We start from the raw sequence: 25,619 nt of genomic DNA on the forward strand, positions 1-25,619 counted from the left end.
ATTCATTGGCTTCATAGAGACACAGCCTAAGGTTTCACACATATCATGCCAGTTACTCTTATTTCAATTAATTGAGACTCACTGGGTCTTCACCTTGACTCAACACTCTTTGCTTCTTTATTCTTCTCTGGTGTTGCCGTATTCACATTGCTCTTCTTCACAGAGCTTTACCTTCTGCTCTGCTTCTGCCCAGCCCCATGTGGATGTTGTAGAAAGAAAACAAGGTGCTGGAGAAACATAGAACCAAATCCAGTGTGGAGTCTGCCAATGGAGACCTGTATGGCCTCGGACAAAGCTTTTTCTCTGAGACTTGGTTTCCTTTGTTCATACCAACACTACTTTACTGTATTATTGTGAAGATTTGAGATAATATTGTTAAGCATTTACATGGAGGGCACACATGGAAAATAGGCAATGTTTATAAACTTTTGTTTTTATTTGTTAAATGCCAACTGATGCACCACTTAGTCTTGAAAGCTCTGAAGACAGAAGCAGTTTTTTACCTCCTCAAATATACATAGGTGCATTTTATTTGCAACTCGTTACATTTTTATGCGGCATTTTAGTTATTATGTATAAATTATAGTCTGTGTAGATTATCTCCTTTATACGACTTGAAATTTCTAGAGGAAAGGTTTCCATATTCATATATGCACCATGCTTCCAGCCAGGAGCTTATGAATAATAGGTATAGTAATAAGTGATTCAATCAGTATTTCTTTAATGGAGCAAAAAGCACTTTCTTACAAAACTCCTATCAATTTTTAAGTTGGTCTCCTTTGGGTTTCCCCCAATTTCTCCAACTTTTCAATGCCCCACTAAATTGAATTACATAAAACGCCAAATGTTTCACAAAGTTTTCCGTCAAACATGATTTATTTAGCAATCACATGTAATAAGAAATACAGAAAAATACAGCATAATAAAAACACAAGAATTGTAGGTTGTCATGTTAAAAATTAAATAAAAGAGGTTTCGGTTAAATGAAAAGGCATATAAACTCCAAGATATATGTGTTGGGAAGCTGAGGTTAAAAATGCAAAGCAGTACATTCAAGGCGCAGCAGCCTAACCTATCAATCCCTCTCTTCAGATGGGCTCAACAGTAATGTTTGCAGAAAGGACAGGCACAGATAACCTCCACTCTGACTTTCTACTAATTAGTGCTAAGTAGTAGCTGTCTTACAGAGAGGAAAACAAAGGAAGAAATATAAAAGCTTAAAAGGATAAAAAAGAGAAGGAGGGAGTGTAGCAGATAGAAAGAGAGAGATTAGGAAAATAAGTACAGCAGCAGCATGACAATTCTTCTGAAGGAGTAAAACTTTTTTTTTTTTTTTTTTTTTTTTTTTTTTTTTTTTGCACTCTCTCTGGAAGTTTGGTCACAGTGCTTTATAAGTCGCATAACCTGGGAAATTAGGTTAAAGCCCATATACAGAAATTGATGAATTCTTTATATTCCTCTACTTTTTAGTAATAAGGTCTTATAGATCTTAAATATTGATAGAAACAAAGTGGATATGCCTCCTATGACATTTAAGAAGTAGTATTTCTGTTTACTTCTTCGAGAGATTCTATAGCTTTACTGACAGACAACTGGCTCAAATAGGAACAACAGTAATTACACTCCCCAGATAGATTCTATTTTAAATGCACAATATTTTCTAGCTGGTAAATAGTTTGCTTTAAAAAGACATTAAAAGCAGTAGTTACAGTCTCTCCATAAATAGAAACAAAAAGTCCATTTGAAAGGACAAAAAGTAACCATGATGTACATATCTATAAATGTTTTTCCCAGCACATTATTATAGATCAATCTTACTGCTTACATTTAAAATATCAATTACATTGTAATGTTTATGATACAGTTCAATTATTTAGCTGTGTTTTGCACAAGATTCAGGTGACACTAAAGCCAAGGATCTATTCACAGAACAATTAAAAGCATTTTATACAGCCTACATCCAAATATATCTTAAATTACAATGATGCATACTAACTATGCATATAGAATATGGCTTACACATTAAAAGAGATCTAAGTTGTGAGTTATAAAATCTCACCACTTAGGCTTAAAAGCTTCCGATTGTACCCTTTTCTAAAATATTGCTTAACATAGTGGAACCCAGGAAGGAAGCAGGTGCAGCAGAAAACTCGTTAGGATGGATGGATCCTCCTTCGCATGATTTAACTGATGGCTACTCTTGATTCTTTCCAGCCAATTTTTACCTTTCACAAAGATAAATTCACTGAAGCTCACAATCATTGCAATGCTTGTACAGTGAAAAGTTACAACATCTAATTGTGCTTGACTTTTCTTGTCAGATAACAACACATGAAGGTAGTTTTTCAGCTTTGAGCAAAGGAAAGGGTTTGCACATGCTCAGGCAAAACATGACAAGGAAGCAGGGCCTCTGAGGGCTGCAGTTTGTTTCTGTGTAGTAAAATATAAAAGTCATGTCAAATAATGTTATCTGTACAGAAAAGTGTGGGTTTTCATTTTCATAGACATTTTTGAACACACACACACACACACACACACACATTCTTGTCTCTTATCTCTTGGCTGGTAAAATATTTTGTTACATCCTGATGGGATAAACATCCCACTGGCAAATTTCATTTTCCATTCTAGTGTCTGTCTCCACCAATGGCTGGTGGTCTTGTTATCATGAACTGTAGATAGCATGTGACTTACTTGTAACCACACCCATGGAGGTAATGCATTCGTGCTTTGAAACCATGGGGCTGGACGCAGGCTTGTACACGGGTTCAGAGGAAGGTTTCGCTGCCATTTCCCAGTATGAGAGTTTACAAACGCAGTGTTCATCAGGCCACCTAGCTGGGGATCTAATGCTCCACTGTTGGATTGTAGCATTGCTCTGATGCTTCAACCAGCTCCTCAGCATCCCGCCTGTCATTCCGTTCCCATGCATTTAAAATAAGAAGGACAATCTAAATAGTCTATTCCCCAGCACAGCAAAAAAATTTTTTTCCATAATGTTGTTTTTCCATAATGTTGTTTTATTTAAGACCTTGAAAAATTTATAGTTATAGCACTCTGAGTAAGACAGTGCAAGGAAGTAAATTTTGAAATATCTCATCTTCTGCACATGCATTGCACAGTCATTATGACAGAGTAAAAGCAAGAAAAATTAAAAACTGACTGACTTTTGTTTCAAAAATTCTTCTGGCTTGATTGAAGAAGGCCAAATTGTGGAGGGAAAAAAATGGCACAAGCACTGGCCAAAAACTCTGATAAAAACTTGAGTGTATTTATTTGACCAGAGTTGCTAGCTCAAAATTTATGTTCTTCTTAATTCCTTGTATAGGAGTCAATTAAAATGGCCCAATCCAATTCTACGTTGAAAGAGGAGCTATAGCTTTGTGGAAAGTTGAGAATTCAGGATGTTTTCATGCTGTTTTCATTGTCCTGAAATAAAATCCAAATGAAAATGTAGATCAGAGAAGGAAGAGTGGGGAGTGGTTGGGCACATGCTCGTCAAAGAGTACACAATTTCAGTTAGATAGGAGGAATCAGTTCAAGAGGTCTACTGTAAAACATGGTTACCGTAGTTAAAAACCAATGCATCATATTCTTGAAAACTGCTGCTAAGAGAGATTTTAAATGTTCTCCCCACAAAAACAGATGAGCATGTGAAGTAATGTTAATCACATATGTTAATCATATGTTAATCAGCTTGATTTAGCCATTCCACAATTTCAAAAAAACATGTTCACACCATTTTTATTTGTGAATTTAAAAATAAATAAATAAAAGAAAAGAAAACATAGAAACTGAAGGTCATCACTTAGTCACACACAGGTATCAATTACTGTGTGGCAATTCACATTGCACTTTATATACCTTGTCAAAAATAAGGGATTTCTTTTTTTTTTTTTCTTTTTTTTGTGAGACAGAGTCTGGGTCTGTCGCCCAGGCTGGAGTGCAGTAGCGCCATCTCAGCTCACTGCAAGCTCTGCCTCCCTGGTTCATGATACTCTCCTGCCTCAGCTTCCCAAGCAGCTGAGACTACAGGCACCTGACACCACGCCCGGCTAATTTTTTGTATTTTCAGTAGAGACAGGATTTCACCATGTTAGCCAGGATGGTCCCAATCTCCTGACCTTGTGATCTGCCCGCCTTGGCCTCCCAAAGTGCTGGGATTACAGGCATGAGCCACCGTGCCCGGCCTGCTTTCTTTATCTACTATCTTTCTAATAGAGAGTGGTTTTATATCAGTTGGAATTTCTCTTCCTATTTCTGCTCTGGGTGTGTGTGCGTGTGTTTGTATATGTGTGTGTTCAATTCCAGCAAAAACTGGTTCTCTAGATCAGATAGGCATATGGGCCTGGCAGGCAGTGTAAATGAGTTAAGTGGGCCAGTGTGAGTGTAAAACAACTAGACTCACAGGGACCATAGTCAACTAAAGAACATAAGCCCTGCCTAAAGACATTCCAAAAGATATTTTAAATCAGTGTGAAAGCCCAGGCAAGTCTACTGACTAAATACAGCCCACAAATCATCAATTTTTGATCTCTTATTGTATAGCACACAACGTTAAAGAGTAGGCAATGGTCACGATAGGGAACGCTATCCTCCCAGTGCATAACAGGTCTGACAGTGGCTTGCTTTTGAAATGCCAGAATTTCCTGACATATCTTTCAAGAAAGATCATGTGATAAATGATATGCCATTAGCTTTTTAAATAACAAAGCAGCCTGGGATTATACATCCAACCATTCTATTTTATTTCCTTTAATAAACAAAAACATAAAAGAAAAATTTAAGCAAAACAAAACATCTCTTAGAAATGATGGCAAAATTTTACAACAATGTGAAAAGTAGATTTCAAGGGCTTTTTTCTTGTCCTAAGTGTAGTGTTGCACATTGATTTATGAAATCTCAACACGGCACAGATTTAATTAGAGCTCAATATTTTCTGGGAAAGTGCCTCACAGTGGCACCTACACATTGAGAGCAAAGCAGGCAATGGCTTTCAGAGACATGGCCAGGCTGCTATAACATCTATACTTTCTGTGATGGCAGCCAGCAAAGAATTAGCTATCAGTCACAAAGAAGGTGTGCTAAATTTGCAACAGAAACCCTGCAAGCCAATTCTGACCCTCAGACATATTTTTTCTTGTCCACAAAGCATTTCAAAAAACTTTGAGCCAACAGGAAAAATTGGAAGAGTTTACATTAAGAATCTTTCTTAACCACTAGAAACAGCTGGCAACACTGGGCCCTTGCTCTTTCAGAGTAAAAATCTGTCAGAGCCAGAGAGTGGCTGACTGTAGCCTTCAGATTGGGGGTGCTGTGTCCTCTCTGTTTCCAGGACTGATCACTGCCTGCTGTCTCCCAGACACCATGCCTGAGTCACAGTTGCCAATTGTCACCACTCCTGTTGTTTTTAGACCTTGCCCATCTCCCTCATTTAAAAGACCTATTTGTTTTTGAAGCTATGTGAATTTCTGTCTGAAGTTTGAGTAAAGATATTCCAACAATTAAACTTTGTACCAATTGACTTTGAGATAATTCCTTTAACATATATTGTAGGACTGTATCAACTCAGTTGCAGCAGAATTCTATTGAGGTTACATAATTAGTGAACATACAAAATTTATAAGGTGCTACTGAAGACCACATTTCCTGGAAGACTGTGCACCAAAGGCAGGGCTTTCTCAAACTGAGAAGGAAGCTAAATAATTTAATTGGCCTTGACAGAAAAAAAAATTGCCAAATCGTCTACTCGGGCTTAAATATTATATTTAGTTTGAGGAGGCCTCAAACTGTTCTAGCTTTGGGGGTTTTTTAGTTGAAAAATGTAAAAAGGGGCCGGGTGCAGTGGCTCATGCTCACGCCTGTAATCCTAGCACTTTGGGAGGCCGAGGCAGGCAGATTGCCTGAGCTCAGGAGTTTGAGACCAGCCTGGGCAACACAGCGAAACCCCGTCTCTACTAAAGTACAAAAAAATGAGCCAGGAGTGGCGGTGTGTACCTGTAGTCCCAGCTTCTTGCGGGACTGAGGCAGGAGAATTGCTTGAACCTGGGAGGCAGAGGTTGCAGTGAGCTGAGATCGCGCAACTGCACTCCAGCCTGGGCAACAGAGCGAGACTCGGTCTCCAAAAAAAAAAAAAAAAAAAAAAAGAAGGAAAAAGAAAAATGCAAAAAGATACTTCATTAACTGCTAACTGAATCTCATCAAAACCTTTTCTGATGAAATGCCAGACTCTCACTTACAGATATACATTTATATATATATACACACATATATAGATATACATATGTATGCATATAAATTGCCTTAGGTATTTTCATACAATGAACAGTTATTTTTACAAATGTATTGGTAACCTGTTATCTACACACAATTTTTGGAAAATTTTCATAAATATTTAAGATCCGTTATCATAAATGTCTAGGAAATGCTGATCCTAAAGTTTTGTTTTGATGCTATGTGATGTATACTGGCTTGAATATGACCTGTAGGAAAAATTCTTAATTTTGTTTTACTTGGTTTTATAAAGATACACATTTGCCAACAAAACCCTTTGTGACTTAAAACATCTATAAATATTCCGCTGAATTAGTTTTCCCTAAAATATACCTCCGGGGCTTCACTGTGTATCATGAGGACATAAGGAGTCTTCTAAAATGATCATGGGCTCTCGAGGTAATAAATTTATAGTCTGGATAGACAGTAGGGGGAGGAACTGATGTAGCATATAAAAAAAATATTTGTTAAAGATAGAGAGGGGTTTTCTTTGCTGAATAGTCACTTTGAACTTGATTTCTGTCCAAGCTTTATATACAAAATAGGGATCACACTCACTAACTCTGGAATTGTTGAGAAGATTCAGTGAGATAATATATACAAGATGTTCACCACAGTGCCTGACACTTTATTGTTGCTATTAATGAAACTATTCTTATGAATAAAAGACAGTTTTACAACTAACTGTCTTTGTAACTCAAGAATATTGAGGAAGAAATTATTTTAAAAGCGAATCACGTTTTAGCACTTTCACATCTAAAGTAACAGCTGTGGAACTAATAGCAAAATCTCTAAGGTTTGGAATGGTACCCTCAGCATTTTCTCTTGCCCCAACCCACGACCCCAACAACAGGATGTGTTACAACACTTGGATTTTGTTCTTTACTTCTTCTTATTTTTAGTAGATATTAAGACATCTCCATTGTAAATACACATCCCTCCTATCTAACTGCCCATATCTCTGCCATCGGTTCAAGACAAATGAGTTCTCAATTTTAGTGGACAGAAATATCAACAGACTGACTTATCAAAAATTCAAATTTTCAAGGCATCACTCCCAGAGTTAATAATTTGATAGACTGAAAACAAGCCCTAGAAGCCTAATTTTTAAAAAGAGAACCATAAATGCACATGTTCACAGATTTTAATGAATATGATATTTGCTTTATAATATGTACTTGCTTTGTTTTAATTACTGGATATGAAAATATTTTTACATATAATAAAACAAGAAATCAGTCTAAAACATTTATATTTCCTACAAGACATGGAAAAAGCAATGAGGATTAAACATTCCCATGAACTTATTTATTATTATTATTTTGAGATGGAGTCTTGCACCGTCACCCTGGCTGGAGTATAGTGGCCTGATCTCAGTTCACTGCAACCTCTGTCTCCCAGGTTCAAGCGATTCTCCTGCCTCAGTCTCCCAAGTAGCTGGGATTACAGGTGCCTGCCACCACACCTAGCTAATTTTTTTGTATTTTTAGTAGAGACAAGATTTCACTATGTTGGCCAGGCTGGTCTCAAACTCCTGACCTTGTGGTTCGCCTGCCTTGGCCTCGAAAAGTGCTGGGATCACAAGTGTGAGTCACCACGCCCAGCCATTTTTAAAATTATTTTTAAAGAATGAAAATTTCAGTCCCAGTAAATATAATTTTTGTTGATTAACAAATTAAAAACTCTTTGAAAAGGTAAATATTTAAAGTTTACCTGTTAAGATTTTGTCTCAAAGGATTAATAGAGATTTTTTAAAAAATCTAAGAAGGCATTTAAATAAGATAATTTCATCTCTAATGGTATTCTGCAAACCATTTATTTTAGAAGTTAAGTTTCTTGTCTATAAAATAAAATTACCTCTCATGTTTAAAATGACAGAAGTCTTTAAGGTGTTTCAGGCCTATGAATGTGTCTCATGTTTTTCTTCAGCATTTACTAGGTCTTCTGAGTTCTTATGAAGATCAGGTTCACCTAAAAACATAAGGAAACAAAACCAAAACAAAACAAAATAAAGCTTTGGAAAAAACTAATAAGATTAGGAGACTGAAGAATTTTGTAAAATGTTGAAGACTGAATTTTACAATGGATTTTGTGGCACATGTTTTCAAAGATACCAAACACTTTCCTTTCAGCCTGTGGATCTACATAGCATAACAAGCTGTCTTCTGTTGGTTACATAACTTTCTCAAGCTGTGATTTAGTCTGAGAATACAGAAATAAAATAGATGAAACATGTTTAAACATCTATTAAATCTCATGTAAAAAATCATGTTTGTTTCTGAATATTTTTTAATTGGAACAAATTCCTTTAACTAAACCTTCTAATGATCAATGTCTTTTACCACACATTGCTTAGTTGCCATGAATTTTTTAAAATGAGTATGAAAGGATAGTAGTGTTTAAGATACAATCTGTCAAGACAAACTAATCTTGGAATCACTCAGTTTCCATATAAACTTTGAAGAAAAATAAAATATTAGCATGGAAAAATCTTTCAACATATCTGGAGAGGTTGTAGAGAATCTATGAAAATAGAAGTATAAAGCAAAATGTTTAGATAAAAGAGTCTTATTACATAAGTAACAAAGTAAACAAAATAAACAGAAATTAATTTTTGAGTCAGTTACTTGAAATATCTTCATAGTTCAGGAAATAGTCATATACAATGGAAAGTTCTTTCTGTCTGAAGTTTGAGTAGATATTCTAACAATTAAACTTTGCACCAATTAACTTTGTTATAATTCCTTTAACATGTAGTGTAGGATTGTATCAACTCAGTTGCAGTAGATTTTTGTTGAGGTTATGCAACTAGTGGACATACAGAATTTATCAGGTGCTATTACAAAGCAATTTTGTCTTGAAAATATGCAGGGTGGGGACTTATCTTCTCAGCCAAGATCAAAATGTCAGGTAGTCTCATTACTTTCCTGATAATTCTTAGAGAACTAAAAACATCCTGTGATCACATTAAGTTGCCAAAGTCTCAAATCAGACAATAGAAGGTCTGGTCTCATATAATACACATCATCAAACAAAGATAAGACTCCTTTCCCACCTTGGGTTTGTTACAGAACCCAAAAATGGTGCATGTGTGTGGAGCGGGGTGGGGTGTGTATGGTTGATGTTTCTCTCATTTCTTCTTTGCTCTCTCTCCACTGGCTACTTTGGACTCCTGAGCAGGGGAGAGAAGAAGGCTAAGAGGAGCAGCAGTGTTGTAAGATGGCTTTGCACTCACTAGACCTGGCAGGCATTTACAGCTGCCTTTATTTTCTTATAAGAAGTACACTCATGGGCTCTTAACAGACTTCTTGCCAAGGACCATGGCTTTTTACCAGGTTGGTAAGACCCATGAATCTCTGGCTTCTTTACAATGTCCACAGCTCCTGGAAATTTGTTGGTACATTTCCAGCTTCTGTCTGCTGAGGTCCCATCACCCTTCCAAATGTGGGTGGGTACATTTGGTTCACATGACACACTCTTGAGGCATTTGTTTCCATGAATGACTGGAAGAAAAGCTGAAACCTACACAGCCATCTCTCTTTTGGCTCACCTGCCAACACTTAACTCTTTAGATCTCTCAGGTAGGAACTAGATTCCATTCCCAATATCTTCTTAACTTCAATCTCCCCAAGGGTCTTGGTGAAGTTCTCCTCCCTTGATTTGAGGTGAAGAAGGAAGCATTTCTACACTTTTCCCAATAGCAGATAAGTTTTTAAAGAAATCCTCTTCATAAATCTTTTTTTTTCGAGCTCAATAACCTGACCCTTTCATTTGTTTGAATTGGGAAAGGGTTTTATGCATCTTATTACTGAGTTATGAATCTTCTTTGAAATTCTTGTCTCAAAAATCAGGTTTTTTTCTGACATTTATCATGTTAGAGTCTTGGCTTAAACTTCGGATTTAATGTTCTGTTACTTAAGACTAGATTAGAACAGAACAAAACAGTCTAGAATAGAACAGAACATAGTAAAAAGAACAGACTGAATTACGAGAAAGGAATAAAAGTAATCAACTAATTCACTGGTTCTCAAAATTTTTTAGAGAACTTTTTATAATGGATAAAGGACACTAAGGCCATCCACCACCAAAGTATTTATCTTATTTCTAGTGGATAAAGAAATCAGCAGTAATAAACGAGTAAAAGAAAAATGAAGAAAGTAATCAAATGGTAACAAGGCAGCAATTATAAAAAATAACAAATCCCCAAATGATACACATATTATGCCAAATAATAATTCTGCACATGTGATTAGCAACAATTAAAAACTATGATGAACTCACGATAAGAGTTTTGTAGCACTGAAGAAGGGTCTTCCTTGAAAACTAAAATTCCGGCTCTTTTCAGGGATAGACACACAATTGCTAAGGAATTTCATGACAGCCAGATAGTAGAGTCCTCAGCAAATCCAAATTACATTACTTCTAGTTGATAAATCTTTAGTTGTAGAAGCCTTTACAATTAACTTGGGCAATAATACTTGTTAGTGACCCTTAGTACGTCATAAAAAAGGAAGTCATATTATTCTGACATATCATTCTCCCATAAAGAGGAAATAATTTGCATTTTCAATCCATTAAATATCACCTAAGATGACCTTTATGGCCCAAGAGTGTACCATATAAAGGCTTTGAGAACCATCCATATACCAAGGCTCCAAACGGTTTTGAATCATAGGCCCCTCTTGTAGTCTGGTGAGACCTATGGCCAGCTTTTCAAAGTAAAATTTGTAAATGAAATAAAATATATATGATTACTATGAATTCTACTCAAAATACAGTTATCAACATATTTATGTAAACCTAGTGATGTGCTATAGTATTATATATGCTTCTTTATTAATGCTTTAAATTAAAAGATCTAATTGAAAGTCTACTATATGTTTTGAAATAATGATATCAAATGATACTTCAAGGTTGATACACTAAATGTAAGTGTATAATAAGTATATAATAAATAAATAGATATATAGTTCTATTGATGACAAAAATACCATAAATGTTGATGTATATTCTTTCCTACAAATGAAGGAAATGATGAATTTCAGTTAAAGAGTAGTAAAAAGAAATCCCTCTCTAAGTATTCTGACCCTCCCTATATAACCCTGCATTAAAACTTGATCTAGTCTAACTTCATTTTTCAGGCAAGAAATAGGCCCAGAATAATGAGTTGACTTTCTACAATGCAGATTATAAATAGATAACCTGAAGTCAAAACGGTTGGCTTTTAATTCACTGATACTTCAAGAAGACCAGTAATGTGACCTCTGAATTTCATTTTACTGAAAGGGTTTGCAAGGTCATATATATAGAAAGCTGCTTATTAGGAATGAATGCTAGTGGCCTGCTCAAAGAAATTGCATATAAACTTGTTTGTCAGCCAGGAAAAAGAGTGAAAGTAAAGGAACATCAATAATTCTGTTCATTTCAAAGAGTTTTAGGTGTTCATCTCAACCAGTTTCAAAAGTTCAAGTCTAACAAAAGTAATTTGTAAAATGATAAGAAATACTATGAATTTGCTTTGTAAATAGAGTCTCAATTCTTCAAGAAGCAGCGAGGGGATAGTTGTTATAGGAGAGACACTTACCAAAACCAACAGAAATCCTCTAAATTTAGCTAATCTAGGCTTTTAGATTGCAATTTGAGCTCGCTTTTCCCATATTAGAATCATAATGTGTTAGACTCCTGGTGCTGTAAATAACACTTGCAGGGAATTACAACAAACACACTATCAAGTGGATATTAGAGACTTTTGTTCTCCAGTCACGGTCTCACTATCTGAGAAATAACCTGTTAGGATAAATTATTATACAATTGAAAATATGACAATAATAATCAATACTTTGTGAATACCTACTAGGTGGCAGACACTATTCTAAGTGCTTCACTCACCTCACTTCCCTGAATCCTCTCTGCAAATTTATTATTATTATTATTATTATTATTATTATTAGAGACGAAATTTTGCTGTTGTTGTCCAGACTGGAGTGCAATGGCGTGATCTCAGCCCACTGCAACCTCAGTCTCCTGGGTTCAAGCAATTCTCCTGCTTCAGCCTCCCAAGTAGCTGGGACTATAGGTATCCGCCACCATGCTCAGCTAATTTTGTTTTTTGCTTTTGTTTTTTTGTATTTTTCTTGGAGACGAGTTTCACGTGTTGGCCAAGCTGGCCTTGAACTCCTGACCTTCAGGTGATCCACCTGCCTTGGCCTCCCAAAGTGCTGGAATTACATGTGTGAGCCACCACACCTGGCCTCCCTCACAGCAACCGTATAAAGTAAGGTTAAACCGTATAAAGTAAGGTTAATTTCTTTTATAAATTACCCAGTGGAAGCTGAGACATTGCTTGAAAGCTATCTGCCCAAAGTCTTAAAGCCAGCAAGCGGCTGGATGCCTCTGAAAAAGGACAACCAGGATATTGGCCTCTAGTTTGACTGTTTCCCAAGTTACAATCATGAGTAACCTACCCTCACCATTTCTGCCATATTCATATGCCACCTATCCTCTCACTTACCTAATATTTTTCTTTAAATAGACTTTAAATTTACTCTTTTAAAAAATTAGTTTTGTTCTCAGTAGTAATTTTCCTATCACAGAAATAAATTTGTTGTTCTTTTTGTATTTTTCTAATACCTCAAATCCGTAATTAAAAGATCATTTCTCATGTAGATATTAAAAAAATGATTTAATAGCTTATTTTGCACTCCCTATTTTTGACTTACCTAGCCCAACAATCCCTGCATGTGAGTAGGAAAATCATTGTTATGATTTTCATTTTAGGGATGAGAAAGTCATGATTAGAGGGGTAACTGACTCTTCCAAGGCACCATAGCCTAGGTGAATTTGGGAGACAGAATCACAAGCTATTCCTCAGAGCAATGCCCTGGTTAATTTTTTCAATTTAACAGCAATAGTAAATGGTGTTTGAAATATACTTACCACAGATTTGGTTTGTGCAGTCTTTTCAACAGAAATACTAGCTCTGAGTAACACTGCATTCTTATTTCTTCATGAGAAGACTATTATCTTTGCTAACAGTATTTCCTTAAGCAGACACGTCTCTAAGTTGCTTCAGTTTTACTTTTAGACCATTTATATAGTTTATGTTGCAGATAACTAGAATAAATTGGTGATCAAAGATTAAAGTTACAGTCATTGGAGAAATGTAATGTAGGATAAATCAGATATTCTGATTTTAATTGGTGTTCTGGCACCCATATTATGTAGTTTGCCTTACATGCTGGGAAAAGGAAATCTGTTTTAATACCAGGGGAAATACTTTCCCTATTTTTTTCCTCTTAATTTTAATGCATTTGGAGAAGAAGCAGTTGTATGTGTTCTTTTACTTTGCAGTATGCATGAAGGCAACAGTAAGATAAGAGAGGACCGCACAACAGGCAGAAGAAAAAGAAGACTGTGAAAACAAAATTCCACTTAATTCCCAAATACGCTAGCTCCAATCCTGTAAAATTAGAGAAAGTAATACCTTAAAGTGTTACATAAGATATAACTCAAGAAATAGGTAAATTATGTATTGGTTCACTAAAGAAAAACAAAAACATCTGATTTTGAGGAAAATACAGCAATTTACTTTAGCAAGCTTTAGACTTACACCCAATGCATATGTGCTAGGCATCTTGATATGTAGAGAGTTTCACAGGTGATCTATGGAAAATGAAAATTTTATATGTATATTCATCTGCAAATCAGTGAAATTATACTCCACTTGGGGCAGCTAATACCTTATCAAATAGCCAGAAATCTTAGTGCTTAAGTTACACTGAAAGAGTTTAACAATATAGGAGGTAGTTGAATTGGCTCCTTGAAAGAGTTGTCTAAAATTGGGTCTAAAGGTTGTATATGTTTTATTGGCACACAGGTAGGAGTATGCTCTTAGTGAAGGGATGAGGATGTATAGTGGAGTCTGAGCAAAGGCAGGAGGTTGAAAAGAAAAATGATATACACCAGGAAAGGAATGAAGCCCAGTTGAGAAAACTACTGTGAGCTCCTACCCACTGGTTAAAGCAATTATTTCTCCATCAGAGTGTCATTCTTTTAGAGGAAGGCTCAGATACCTATTAAAATGTTATTATTCCTAGAAGGGAACTTTGTGACTGAATTGCAGATCTTCTTAAAAGAAAGCAGGGTCTGAGAGCAGGGAGATTATAAGAATGTATGGGCATTAACTGAAGGTAGAGAAGATGGTGGTGGCAATGGGGAGAGCAGCTCTGGAGTGGTGAAGTTAAGACCATTCAAATCACACTTTATCTCTTGTAAAGAGTGGCAGGAATCAGCCATGGAAATGCTCAGATTTGGCTCTTAGAGGCAAGCTGATGTGGAAGGCAACATGGGGCTACTCTAATTTCTCAATTAGGATGAAAAATGGTATGAAAATTGAGTCTGATGTTGGAGATACTGAAGGGTAGGAGATTCAGGGGCAGGTAAGGGATGAGAAATTACATAAAGGGTACAATGTACACTATTAGGGTGATGGCTGTACTTGAGTGTGAGAGATGTGCCAAAAATTCACATATTCTTTATCTTTATAAATAGGACAAATTAACTATAGAATATTGATTTTAACTATCGACCTAAGTGAGTTTCAAAAGCTAGAACTTGGAAAAAATAACTTGTAAAATGATGCAAACATTTTGGCTTTCCTTTAAGTACTCTGAATAAACTGTTCTGGTTGATTGAGTTTTCTTTGTAAAGCTGGATGAAGAAAACAAACAAACAATAACAACAACAACAAAAAACAAATCTCAATTGCTTTTAGTAAAAATGTCAATACATAAATCCATTTCTGTGCCTGAATGGAGAATGCTGAATATGATTGAATTTGTTTTGATGATAACAATCATGTAAAAACAAAAACAAAAAATCCTGAGGTGCATTGTTCTAAACATAAACCATTAATTCTCTCTCTCCTATACATGCACACTAGATATACACCTGTCAAATAAACATGTATCATTCATCTTTATCTTGAAAGGCTCTAGGAAGCTGATATGGTTTGGCTGTGTCCTCACCCATATCTCACCTTGAACTTAATAATCCCCACGTGTCAAGGGCAGGGCCAGGTGAAGATAATTGAATCATGGGGGCAGTTTCCCCACGCTGTTCTCATGGTAGTGAATAAGTCACGCGAGATCTGATGGTTTAATAAACGGGAGTTCCCGTGCTTCTTGCCTCTCTCGCCTGCCGCCATGTAAGCCGCGTCTCTGCTTCTCCTTTGCCTTCCGCGGTGATTGTGATGCTTCCTCAGCCATGTGGAGCTGTAAGTCCATTAAACCTCTTTCTTTTATAAATTACCCAGTCTCAAGTACGTCTTTATTAGCAGTGTGAGAACAGATTACTACAGAAATCATTTAAAAATCAATTCTTAAATTTTCTGGTTTGTTACCATTATCAATTTACAAGTTAAAAAATTAATTGAAGGTTCTATTTTCAATGTGGAATTTTATAACATAATACCATTACTGACAAATTATTTTGCAAGTTGCTCAGCTTTAAAAATGTCAGAAAAAAAAATAAGGCATTCGTATTATGTAATTTTACCACTTATCCGAAATCACTCACCTGTAATTTTTCATTGTTCTGAGCTCTTTTTTTTTTTAAATGGGCCCAAACATGAATATAAAAAATATGTCAAATTTTAAATTCTGGTTTTTTGTTTGTTTGTTTGTTTGTTTTTAGACAGAGTCTCACTCTGGTCACCCAGGCTAGAGTGCAGTAGTGCTATCATGGCTCACTGCAGCCTCCACCTCCTGGGCTCAGGTGATCCTCCCAACACTAGACTCCCAAGTAGCTGGAACCACACAAGCATGCCACCATGCCCAGGTACTGTTTTATACTTTTTGTGGAGATGGGGTTTCGTCATATTGCCCAGGCTGGTCTTGAACTCCTGGACTCAAGCAATCTGCTCACCTCAGCCTCCAAAAGTGTTGGGATTACAGGCATGAGCCACCATGTCCAGCTGGAAAATTCTGGCTCTTTATGCAGTAACCTTAAAATGATGCAATACACAACCACATTTATATTTTAAATTCTATCTGACTAAGTATGGACTAGATATATACATGTAGGATAAGCATGTACCATTCATCTTTATCATGAATGGCTCTAGGAAATTGATATGGTTTGGCTGTGTCCCCACCTATATCTCACCTTGAACTATAATAATCCCCATGTGTCAGCCGGGTGCAATGGCTCACACCTGTAATCCCAGCACTTTGGGAGGCTGAGGTGGGTGGATCACCTGAGGCCAGGAGTTCGAGACCAGCCTAACCAACATGGAGAAACCCATCTCTACTAAAAATACAGAAAATTAGCTGGGCATGGTGGCACATGCCTGTAATCCCAGCTACTCAGGGATCAATTCTCAGGCAGGAGAATTGCTTGAACTCGGGAGGCAGATGTTGCCAGTGAGCTGAGATCACGCCATTGCACTCCAGCCTAGGCAAAAAGAGAGAAACTCCGTCTCAAGAATAATAATAATAATCATCATCATCATCATCATCCCCACGTGTCAAGGGCGGGACCAGGTGAAGATAATTGAATCATGGTTGCAGTTTCTCCCATGCTGTTCTCGTGGTGGTGAATAAGTCTCATGAGATCTGATGGTTTTATAAATGGGAGCTCCCCTGCACAAGCTCTCTTGCCTGCCGCCGTGTAAGCCATGACTTTGCCATGATTGTGAGGCCTCAACAACCATATCAATAATCTGTCTATATGTATTTTAGCATAAAGTGTTACTATACCTCAAATTATTTAATCCTAAATTATCTGTACAGGAAATTGCATAAGAACATAACTTAGTAAGGAGGAATAACTTAAGTTTATAATTATTAAGAACAATATTAGTAGCAACAGTAAAAACAATAGTAAACATCTCAGAAAATGCTTACCATGTACCAAGCACTGTGCATAGTGCTTCACATATTTTATCATCTTATCCTTTCAACATTTTTTTTTTACCCAAAGTCATACACCATCTAAGTGACAGAGCTGGGCTTTCAACCCCAGAGCTATGAATTTTATTACTAAGTTGAAGAGTTTGGTAACACGGTGCTAAGGCCTTGACTCAAAGGGGAAAGTACTACTGATTGGAAAGGGCAGTAGCATTCTTAGTCATCTGGAAAAGTACAGCAGTGAAGTTTCCAGTTGGGAAACGTGGAGTAAACATGACATTTTTCATCTTCCTTCTCTGACAAGCTGCTAGGATTTGAAATTCAGTTCTTCAGGGGTGGCTGGGTAGTGTGGTAGTAAGAAGTGTGAGCAGCACTTGTAAGAAATAAGATTCTCTTTTTACTACTATTATCTGCGATAAACCCAGCTAGAAGATAAGCTAAAAAGAATCTAGTAGCAAGGCCTGCACAAGTCCTATACCCGTGGGGATTTCAAATAAAGGGCTGCTAATACCATAAAGGAGAAATAATAGACATTGGGACTCCAAGAATAATGAGAAGTTATTTTATTTAAAATCCAGGATAAATATATAACTGAAGTATCTATGCTTAAAAAATCAAAAGATGTAGAGGAGCACAAACCCTGTTATCATTTTTGTTTTGATGAATTTATTTTATTATTTTTTTTTTAATTTTTTAATTTTTTTGAGACGGAGTCTTGCTCTGTCACCCAGGCTGGAGTGCAATGGTGCAATCTCGGCTCACTGCAACCTCCAGCTCCTGGGTTCAAGCGATTCTCCCGGCTCAGCTTTCCCAGTAGCTGGGATTACAGGCACAAGCCACCATATCTGGCTAATTTTTGTATTTTTAGGAGAGACAGGGTTTCACCATGTTGGCCAGGCTGGTCTCAAACTCCTGACCTCAGGTGATCTGCCTGCCTTGGCCTTCCAAAGTGCTGGGATTATAGGTGTGAGCCACCGCGCCAGGCCTATTTTGATGAATTGTGACTTTCCATCCTGCAACACCATGGCTAAGCATCCATTGTAGATCTTAAAGATCTCAAATTGTGCACACTTTGCATATTCAAATGTAACAAGAGCTATGAACTGTTTCTAACCTAGAGACTGCAAATATCACAAGTTTCTATAGACTCTAAGACCCAATTTTAGTGTTTATAATCAACAAACTTTTCAATGGAGAGGGCACTTTTTTGTGTGAGTTTCCTTCTGGGGAGGGTGAGAGAAGAGTCAGGAAAGTAAGTTTCCTTTGATTTTTTTCTCTTCATTTTTTCATGGAGACTAAATCCACTTGCAGTCTTTACCAACCTAAATAATATTCACCATGTAAATATCTATTATGGAAGAACAAGTCATCAGAGGCTGGTGGTATGCATAATCCAAAATTCTAGGAGTCTAAAGATATCCCTGATGGTATTTTGTAAACAATATTTAACAAATTTGTAAACTGAGTTGAACTGGAGCTACCAAATGTCCCCAGAAATAAAGTTTTTCATCTCATCTTTTAGCTTGAAGCCACCTAATCTTAACTCTAAAAGGCTTTAGAGAGTTGGTAGTAGCTATGTCGATTGGGCCTAAGAATCAGCCAAGATAGAAATCAGTTCCACATATTCAGCTATCATTTAACCTGGGGCGAGAAAGGCTCTTGGGTTCTTACAAAAGTCTTTCCATGTTATTTCTTTCTCTGCTATATACATGTCGATACCTAACTTTGGCTGGCTATGATGGGGGATTATTTGACGGGATATGTGGAGAGAGCTAGCTTCATCTACTTACAGTTTGTGAATGTAGTAGTGGAAGAAATTGTCTCCCTTGGGTGTATATGCAAGTTGCTCCTATTGAAGTAAACTTGTAAATTCATGCTTTAAAATAAAAAGCACTTTAAGCAATTAGTCACAAAGTACTTTACTGATCTACAACTTTCAGTCACAAAGTACTTTACTGATCTACAACTTTCAGTCAGAGTTGTAGAATCTCTAATCTCTAAAGACTCATGTAACAAGTTAACTGTCCTGATGGAGGCAAACTTATCTAAAATAAGTTGTGGGTATTTTATTATCTCTACATCAAAATAACATCGAAACTATTCTCTTACTGTTGTTGTACTGCCTTTATTTGATGAAGTTTTTGTTTCTTACTGATGTTTCTGAGTTTCTCTGAATCAACAGACATGCCTTCATATTTTATAGAAGCCTCATCTCAGATCGAAGGGTAATGTGGGAACACAGGAGTCTTCTAAATGAATCCCACGTCCAGAGTGATGAGTTAATATCTTTGAGTTGATATTAACTTAGACTGAATTTCTATTGCTGACTCTACAAAAATTTCCTGACATGAATCAAAATTAGTGCATGGCTTCCAAGATCACTCACTACCCAGTTATCTTGCTAAAGAATGGGCCTTGGTTGTGTTTTGAAGATGACACTGTAATAAACGTTGAGCATCAGATTCTTGTAGGTTTTCACCATCTTCCCGTGAAGACATACTGAATCCTACCTGAAGAGATCCTTTAGATCACTTTTCCTTTCCTTTTCACTTTGTATAATCTTTTTCTTTGGAGAAAGAACACAATACAGAAATTAGATACATATGACAGAGATCAAATAATTTAGTTACACATTTTTTGCATGATTACTGGGAATTTCCTAGATTCCTATCACTAACAAGAGAAAATTATATTAGCCAAACTATAAATAACAGTCCTAGAAGAAGTAAAATTAGGGAAGCTGAAGAGTTTGGGATGTATACAGTCTAAATCTAGGCATACTTTTAAGAGATAAAAATTTAAATGGTAAAAATCCCTTCAGGAAAGAATTGAATTGTCATAAACCAAGTTCACTGGATTAATTAAAGTGCCCTTTTTAAAGAAAATTTAGGTTTACAGAACATTCTTTTTTAGAATCCTTTTTTCCCCCAAAGGGTTCTGTGACAGATATATGAAGTGGCAGAAGCCTTAATGGAAAGTATTTAGATAAAGATGGTTCATTTATAACTATATAGAGTGAGCAGCTCTAGTAGCCAGTCAGAACAAGCTAATTCCATTGCTTGATTTACTTGTACAGAAAACTGGATGGATTTAAAGATATTTGGGGATAAACTTTATAGACTATCTTGATAGGTTAATTAAGAATGGAAAGGTGATAAAAATCACCTATCAAGGTAATTCGTCATACAGCAGTTCACTCGGTTGATTGATGGACTGCGCCGTTGCATGTTTTGTCATGAGTTAAGCATAATCTTACATATATCAAAATCGTCATGAGCAAGCAATATTTTTCTGTAGTACACTTCTTTAAGGAAGCCTATCCATTCAGTCTCAAGGAGCATATGTGAGCCCAGGATAATAAGAATTAATGTAGGCTGAGTGCATTGGCTCATGCCTATAATCCAAGCCCTTTGGGAGGCTGAGGAGAGAGGATTGCTTGAGTCCAGGAGTTCAAGACCAGCCTGTGGAGTACAGTGAGACCACATCTCTACAAAAGTAAAAATTTAGCTAGGCATGGCTGTGTGTCTGCAGTCCTAGCTATTCAGGAGACTGAGGCAGGAGGATGTCTTGAGCTCAGGAGTTTGAGGCTGCAGTGAGCTATGATTATGCCATTGCACTTCAGGCTGGGTGACACAGCGAAACCCTGTCTCAAATTAAAAAAAAAAAAAAAAGAATTATTGTAGAAAATGCTAAGTTCTAAACACTTTATATATATTGACTCATTTAATCCTCCTAACAGCTCTTGAGACAGAGACTATTTTTGTGATCCTTACTTTATAAATGAGCAAACTGAAACACAAAAAAGATTAAACAAATTGTCCAAGATTACATAACTAAAAAGTAAGGAACCAGAATTGAACAAGATGGTCTAGTTCTGGAGTCCTAGATCCTAACCATATATTGTGCTCCCTCCCTGGGTGTAATGTACTGCCTCTTATGTTTTTGGCTTTTCTTAGTGTGATGATTAATTTTAAGTGTCAATTTGACTCGATCGAGGGTTGGTGAAATATTGATTTGGGGCATGGCTGTGAGGGTATGTCCAGAAGAGATTGAACCATAAGTCAGTGAACTGGGCCACCCTCGATGTGGGCAGGCACCATCCAATCAGTTAGGGATGTGGGTAGAGCAATGCAGGCAGGAGAAGAGGGATGTTCGTCTTGCTCAGCTTTCTCTTTTGACCTCTCTCTCTCTTTCTCTTCTTGAGTAGGACACCTTTTTATCCTTTGTCCTTGGATACCAGACTCCAGGTTCTTTGGCCCTTAAACTCTGAGACTTGCAGTAGCTGCCTCCTGGGACACTCTAAGGCCATTGGCTTCAGACTGGGGCTGCATTCTTGGCCTCCTTGATTTTGAGGCTTTCAGACTCAGTGGTCACACTACCAGCTTCCCTCAAAGCCATGCTACCAACTGTTTCTTCATCTTGCACACAGCCTACAGTGGTGAGACTTTGCCTTTATGACAATGTGAGCCAATTTCCCCTAATAAATTCCCTTTCATATATATATCCTATTGGTTCTGTCCTCCTGGAGAACCCTGACTAATACAGACACTGATGCCAGGAATGGTTCTAGAGAAACAGTATTTTAAAAATGAATTTCATTAATGGGTTTTGGGATTTCTGGAACTAACTCTATAATCTGATTAAACCTAAATAGTCTTTGGCGTGAACTGTTTATAGAGATACACAAAATAAATGCACTTGATGCTCCTAATTCACCACTTTCAGGAGGTAAGTTTAGTGACTCTATGCATACCTTCAAACTCTTGTGGGAAACCAGTGAATGATAATGAAGTTAGTTGGGTGCTCTTAATATCACTGGACGAAGTGAGGAAAGAAAAAGATGAGATCGAGGATTCCAATTCCCAGCTCCAGATGCACATACATACCCTAAAACTTTCTAAGTGTGTCCTGAAGGAGAATCTCCTCTTCTGTAGCCATAGGACTTAAACTGCTGAAAATCAAACACAAGCCTTCAGCATGCCATTGGCTGAATTACAAAGAAAGGTGAACTCTCGGCCTCTACTGTTGTCTACTGTTAAAGTGAGGACGTTAGTTGGAAAAAAAAAAATGGAATTATCTAAATGGGGGTGGGGATATGAGGGATGACCTTGGGGAGCTTGGGGCATTGAGCTCCTAAATTCTGATGAGTAATTTTTGCCAGGGTGAGTGTCCTCTCCACCCCCAGAGGCAGCAGCACCCCCACCCACAGTGGTATCTCCTTTCCACCCCTCTCTGAGATTAACTGCATTGCCAGAAAAAACAGTAATGGTCTCCCCTGCAAGACAATGCTGGTTCTCCTCAAGACCCACCCCCACCACCCCTCTTTGCTTCTAAACCTATAAATAGACTCAAATCCCAGAGGCGAGGTTCAGAGTATGACCCACAAGGAGGTGCACTATACTCCAAAAGAACTACTTGAGTGTTCTAATTGATACTGGCAGACATCCAGGAAGCCTGCGTGGGAATGGACATTAAGGATGTGGGATTGTGGTGGGAGAAACATAAAAGATGAGGCCAAATTTATTGATATGAGCCCCCTAAGCGTATATTCTGCATTTAATATTGCAGCTCAAGGAGTGAAAAAAGGTACTATAAGTTTATTTGGTTGACTGGTTGAAACATGGATAAAAAAATAGCCCACACCATGAGTGAGCTGGGGAGGCCTGATCTACCTTGGTCTCATTTAGAGGAGGGAATTAAAAGGCTTAAGGAAATTGGAATGCTACAGTGAACTTGTCACATAAAACCTACTCACCCACACTGGAAGGGTCCAGAAGATATACCTTTCACTAATATTTTAAGAAATAAATTTGTGAGGGGAGCACCAGCATCCTTAAAGATTTCTGTGACTGCTTTTCTCTGCATTCCAGAACTTACGGTGGGAACTACAATCACTCAATTAGAAAACAAATGCAATGGGAATAATTGGATCATTGGGTGGCAGGGACCAAGTGATGGCTCTCAAATGGCAAAGGCAAGGTGGGCGTAGTTACTGGAATTAACAGCTGAGGCAAAGCAACAATCAGAATAATCTGACTTGTGTAGACCTCCAGCACTGACTAATTAATCATGATGTTCCTAGAAGTAAAACGGATGGGAAGCTTACTGTGCTCTTTCTTGAACTGTAGAAGCACAAAATTTCTGGGTCAAGTGAACAAAATTCTAACTCGAATCATGACAACAGGGAATCACTGCCCCTCAATCAATTTCTAGACTTGAGCCAGTTTATAGACCCAGAGCCCTTTAAGTGAAGGGGAGACCAGATCCCGTTGAGGAAAGGCCCTGGTGCACTACATAAAATTTATACTGTTAGTCTTTCTCCTATACTTCCCCAAAGGGACCTCTGGCCTTGTATCAGGGAAAGGAAAATAATCAGACTTTTCGGGGATGACTGGCCACTGGCTCTGAACTGACATTGATTCCAAGAGACTGAAAATGTCACTGTGGCCCTCCAGTTGTAGTAGAGGTTTAGGGGAGTCAGGTGATTAATGCAGCTTTAGCTCAGGTCCAGTGGTCCCCAAACCCATAATGTAGTTATTTCCCCAGTTCAAAATGCATTATTGGAATAGACACACTTAGCAGCAGGCAGAATCCCCACATTGGTTCCTTAACTAGGGGGTGAGGATTATTATGATAGGGAAGGCCAAATGGAAGCTATTAGAACTGCCTGTACCTAAGACAATAGTAAATAGAAAATAAGGTAGCATTCTTGAATGGTTTTCAGAGACTAGTGCAACCATCAAGGACTTGAAAGATGCAGAGGTGGTGATTTTCACCATATTCCCATTCAACTCTCCTATTTGGCTTGTACAGAAGACAGGTGGATCCTGGAGAATGGCAATGACTTATTGTAAGCTTAACCAAGTGGTGACTCTAACTGCAACTGCTATATCCAATGTAGTTTCATCCTTGAACACATTAACGCATCTGGTGCCTGTTATGCAGCTATTGTTCTGGTAAATGCTTTTTCTCCATACCTGTCCATAAGGCCCATCAGAAGCAGTTTGATTCACTGGCAAGGCCAGCAATACACCTTTGCCTTCCTACCTCAGGGGTATACCAACTCTTCAGCCTTATGTCATAATCTGTTTTACAGGGATATTGATTGCTTTTCCCTTCCACAAGATATCACCCTGTTCACTTCATTGATGGCATTATGTTAATTGGACGTAGTGAGCAAGAAGTAACAACCACTATGGATTTATTGGCAAGACATGTGCATTGTCAGGGGCCTGGAAATAAATCCAACTAAACTTCAAGGCCTTCTATCTCCATGAAATTTCTAAGGGTCCCATGATGTAGGGCCTGTAAAGATAGCCCATCTAAAGTAAACGATGAGTTGTTGGCATCTGGCCCCTCCTACAACTGAGAAAGAAGCACAATGCCTAGTGGACCTATTTGGATTATAAAGGCAACATATTTGGGTGTGTTACCCTAGCCCATTTACTGGGTAACACAAAACCCTGCTAGTTATGAGTGGGGCACAGAATAGGAAAAGACTTTGCAACAGGTCCAGGCTGCTATGCAAGCTACTCTGCCACTTGGGCCATGTGACCCAAGAGCTCCAATGGTCCTTGCTGTATCAGTGGCAGATAGGTATGCTGTTTGGAGCCTTTGGCAGGGCCCTACGGGTGAATCACAATAGAGATCTTTAGGATTCTGGAATGAGGCCTGGCATCATCTGTAGATAACTACTCTCCTTTTGAGAGATATCTCTTGACCTGCTACTAGGCCTTAGTAAAAGCTGAATGCTTGGCCTTGGACCAGCAAATTACCATGTGACCTGAACTGCCTACCATTAACTGGGTGTTATTTGGCCCATTAAGCCATATAGTTGGGGAGACACAGCAGTATTCTATCATCAGATGGTACTGGTATACACATGATTGGGCTGAAGCAGGTCCTGAAGGCACAATGGTAAGTTACATGAAGCAGCCCAAATGCCCATAGTCCTCACTCCTTCTACATTGCCTCCTCTCTCCCAGTTTGTACTATGCCTTCATGGGGAGTTCCCCACAATCAGTTGACAGAGGATGAGAATACCTGGTCCAGTGGTTTGGCTGAATGGTCAAGGACTTGGAAGGAACATAATTGGAATATTGATAGTACAGAAATTTGGGGAAGAGTTAATATGTATAGACCTCTCTGAGTGGGCAAAAAATGCAAAAATATTTGTGTTCCATATGAATACTCACCAAAAGGTGACCTCACCATAGGAGGGTGTTAATAATCAAGTGAATAGGATGACTCATTCTGTGGATACCAGTCAGCCTCCTCCTCAGTTACCATTGGCATTGCCCAATGAGCTCATGAACATGGTGGTAGGGATCGAGGTGATTCATGGGCTCAGCAACATGGACTTCCATTCACCAAGACTGATCTGGCTACTGCCTCGCCATAGACTGAGCACTCACAGACCAACAGTGAGCACTCAGAGAC

At 37.8% G+C, this 25,619-nt stretch overlaps 1 protein-coding gene across 2 annotated transcripts in view; it reads right to left on the minus strand.

Moving 5' to 3' along the window:
• Positions 1–408: 408 nt before the first annotated feature.
• The window catches only part of PDE1A (phosphodiesterase 1A, calmodulin-dependent), a 421,413-nt gene continuing 396,202 nt past the window's right edge, over positions 409–25,619 (minus strand). The window contains exons 15-16 of one of the 2 annotated variants that reach the window (XM_012000052.1): positions 8,131–8,244; positions 409–3,429 (exon numbers count right to left, since the gene is read on the minus strand). In XM_012000052.1, coding sequence (XP_011855442.1) covers positions 8,174–8,244 — 71 coding nt within the window. In that variant the 3' untranslated portion in view covers positions 409–3,429; positions 8,131–8,173. The remainder of the gene's footprint in view (positions 3,430–8,130; positions 8,245–25,619) is intronic. The other variant, XM_012000056.1, reaches the window with a different exon arrangement.

The sequence above is a fragment of the Mandrillus leucophaeus genome, unplaced genomic scaffold (assembly GCF_000951045.1).
Source record: "Mandrillus leucophaeus isolate KB7577 unplaced genomic scaffold, Mleu.le_1.0 Scaffold614, whole genome shotgun sequence".
NCBI classification, from domain to species: domain Eukaryota; kingdom Metazoa; phylum Chordata; class Mammalia; order Primates; family Cercopithecidae; genus Mandrillus; species Mandrillus leucophaeus.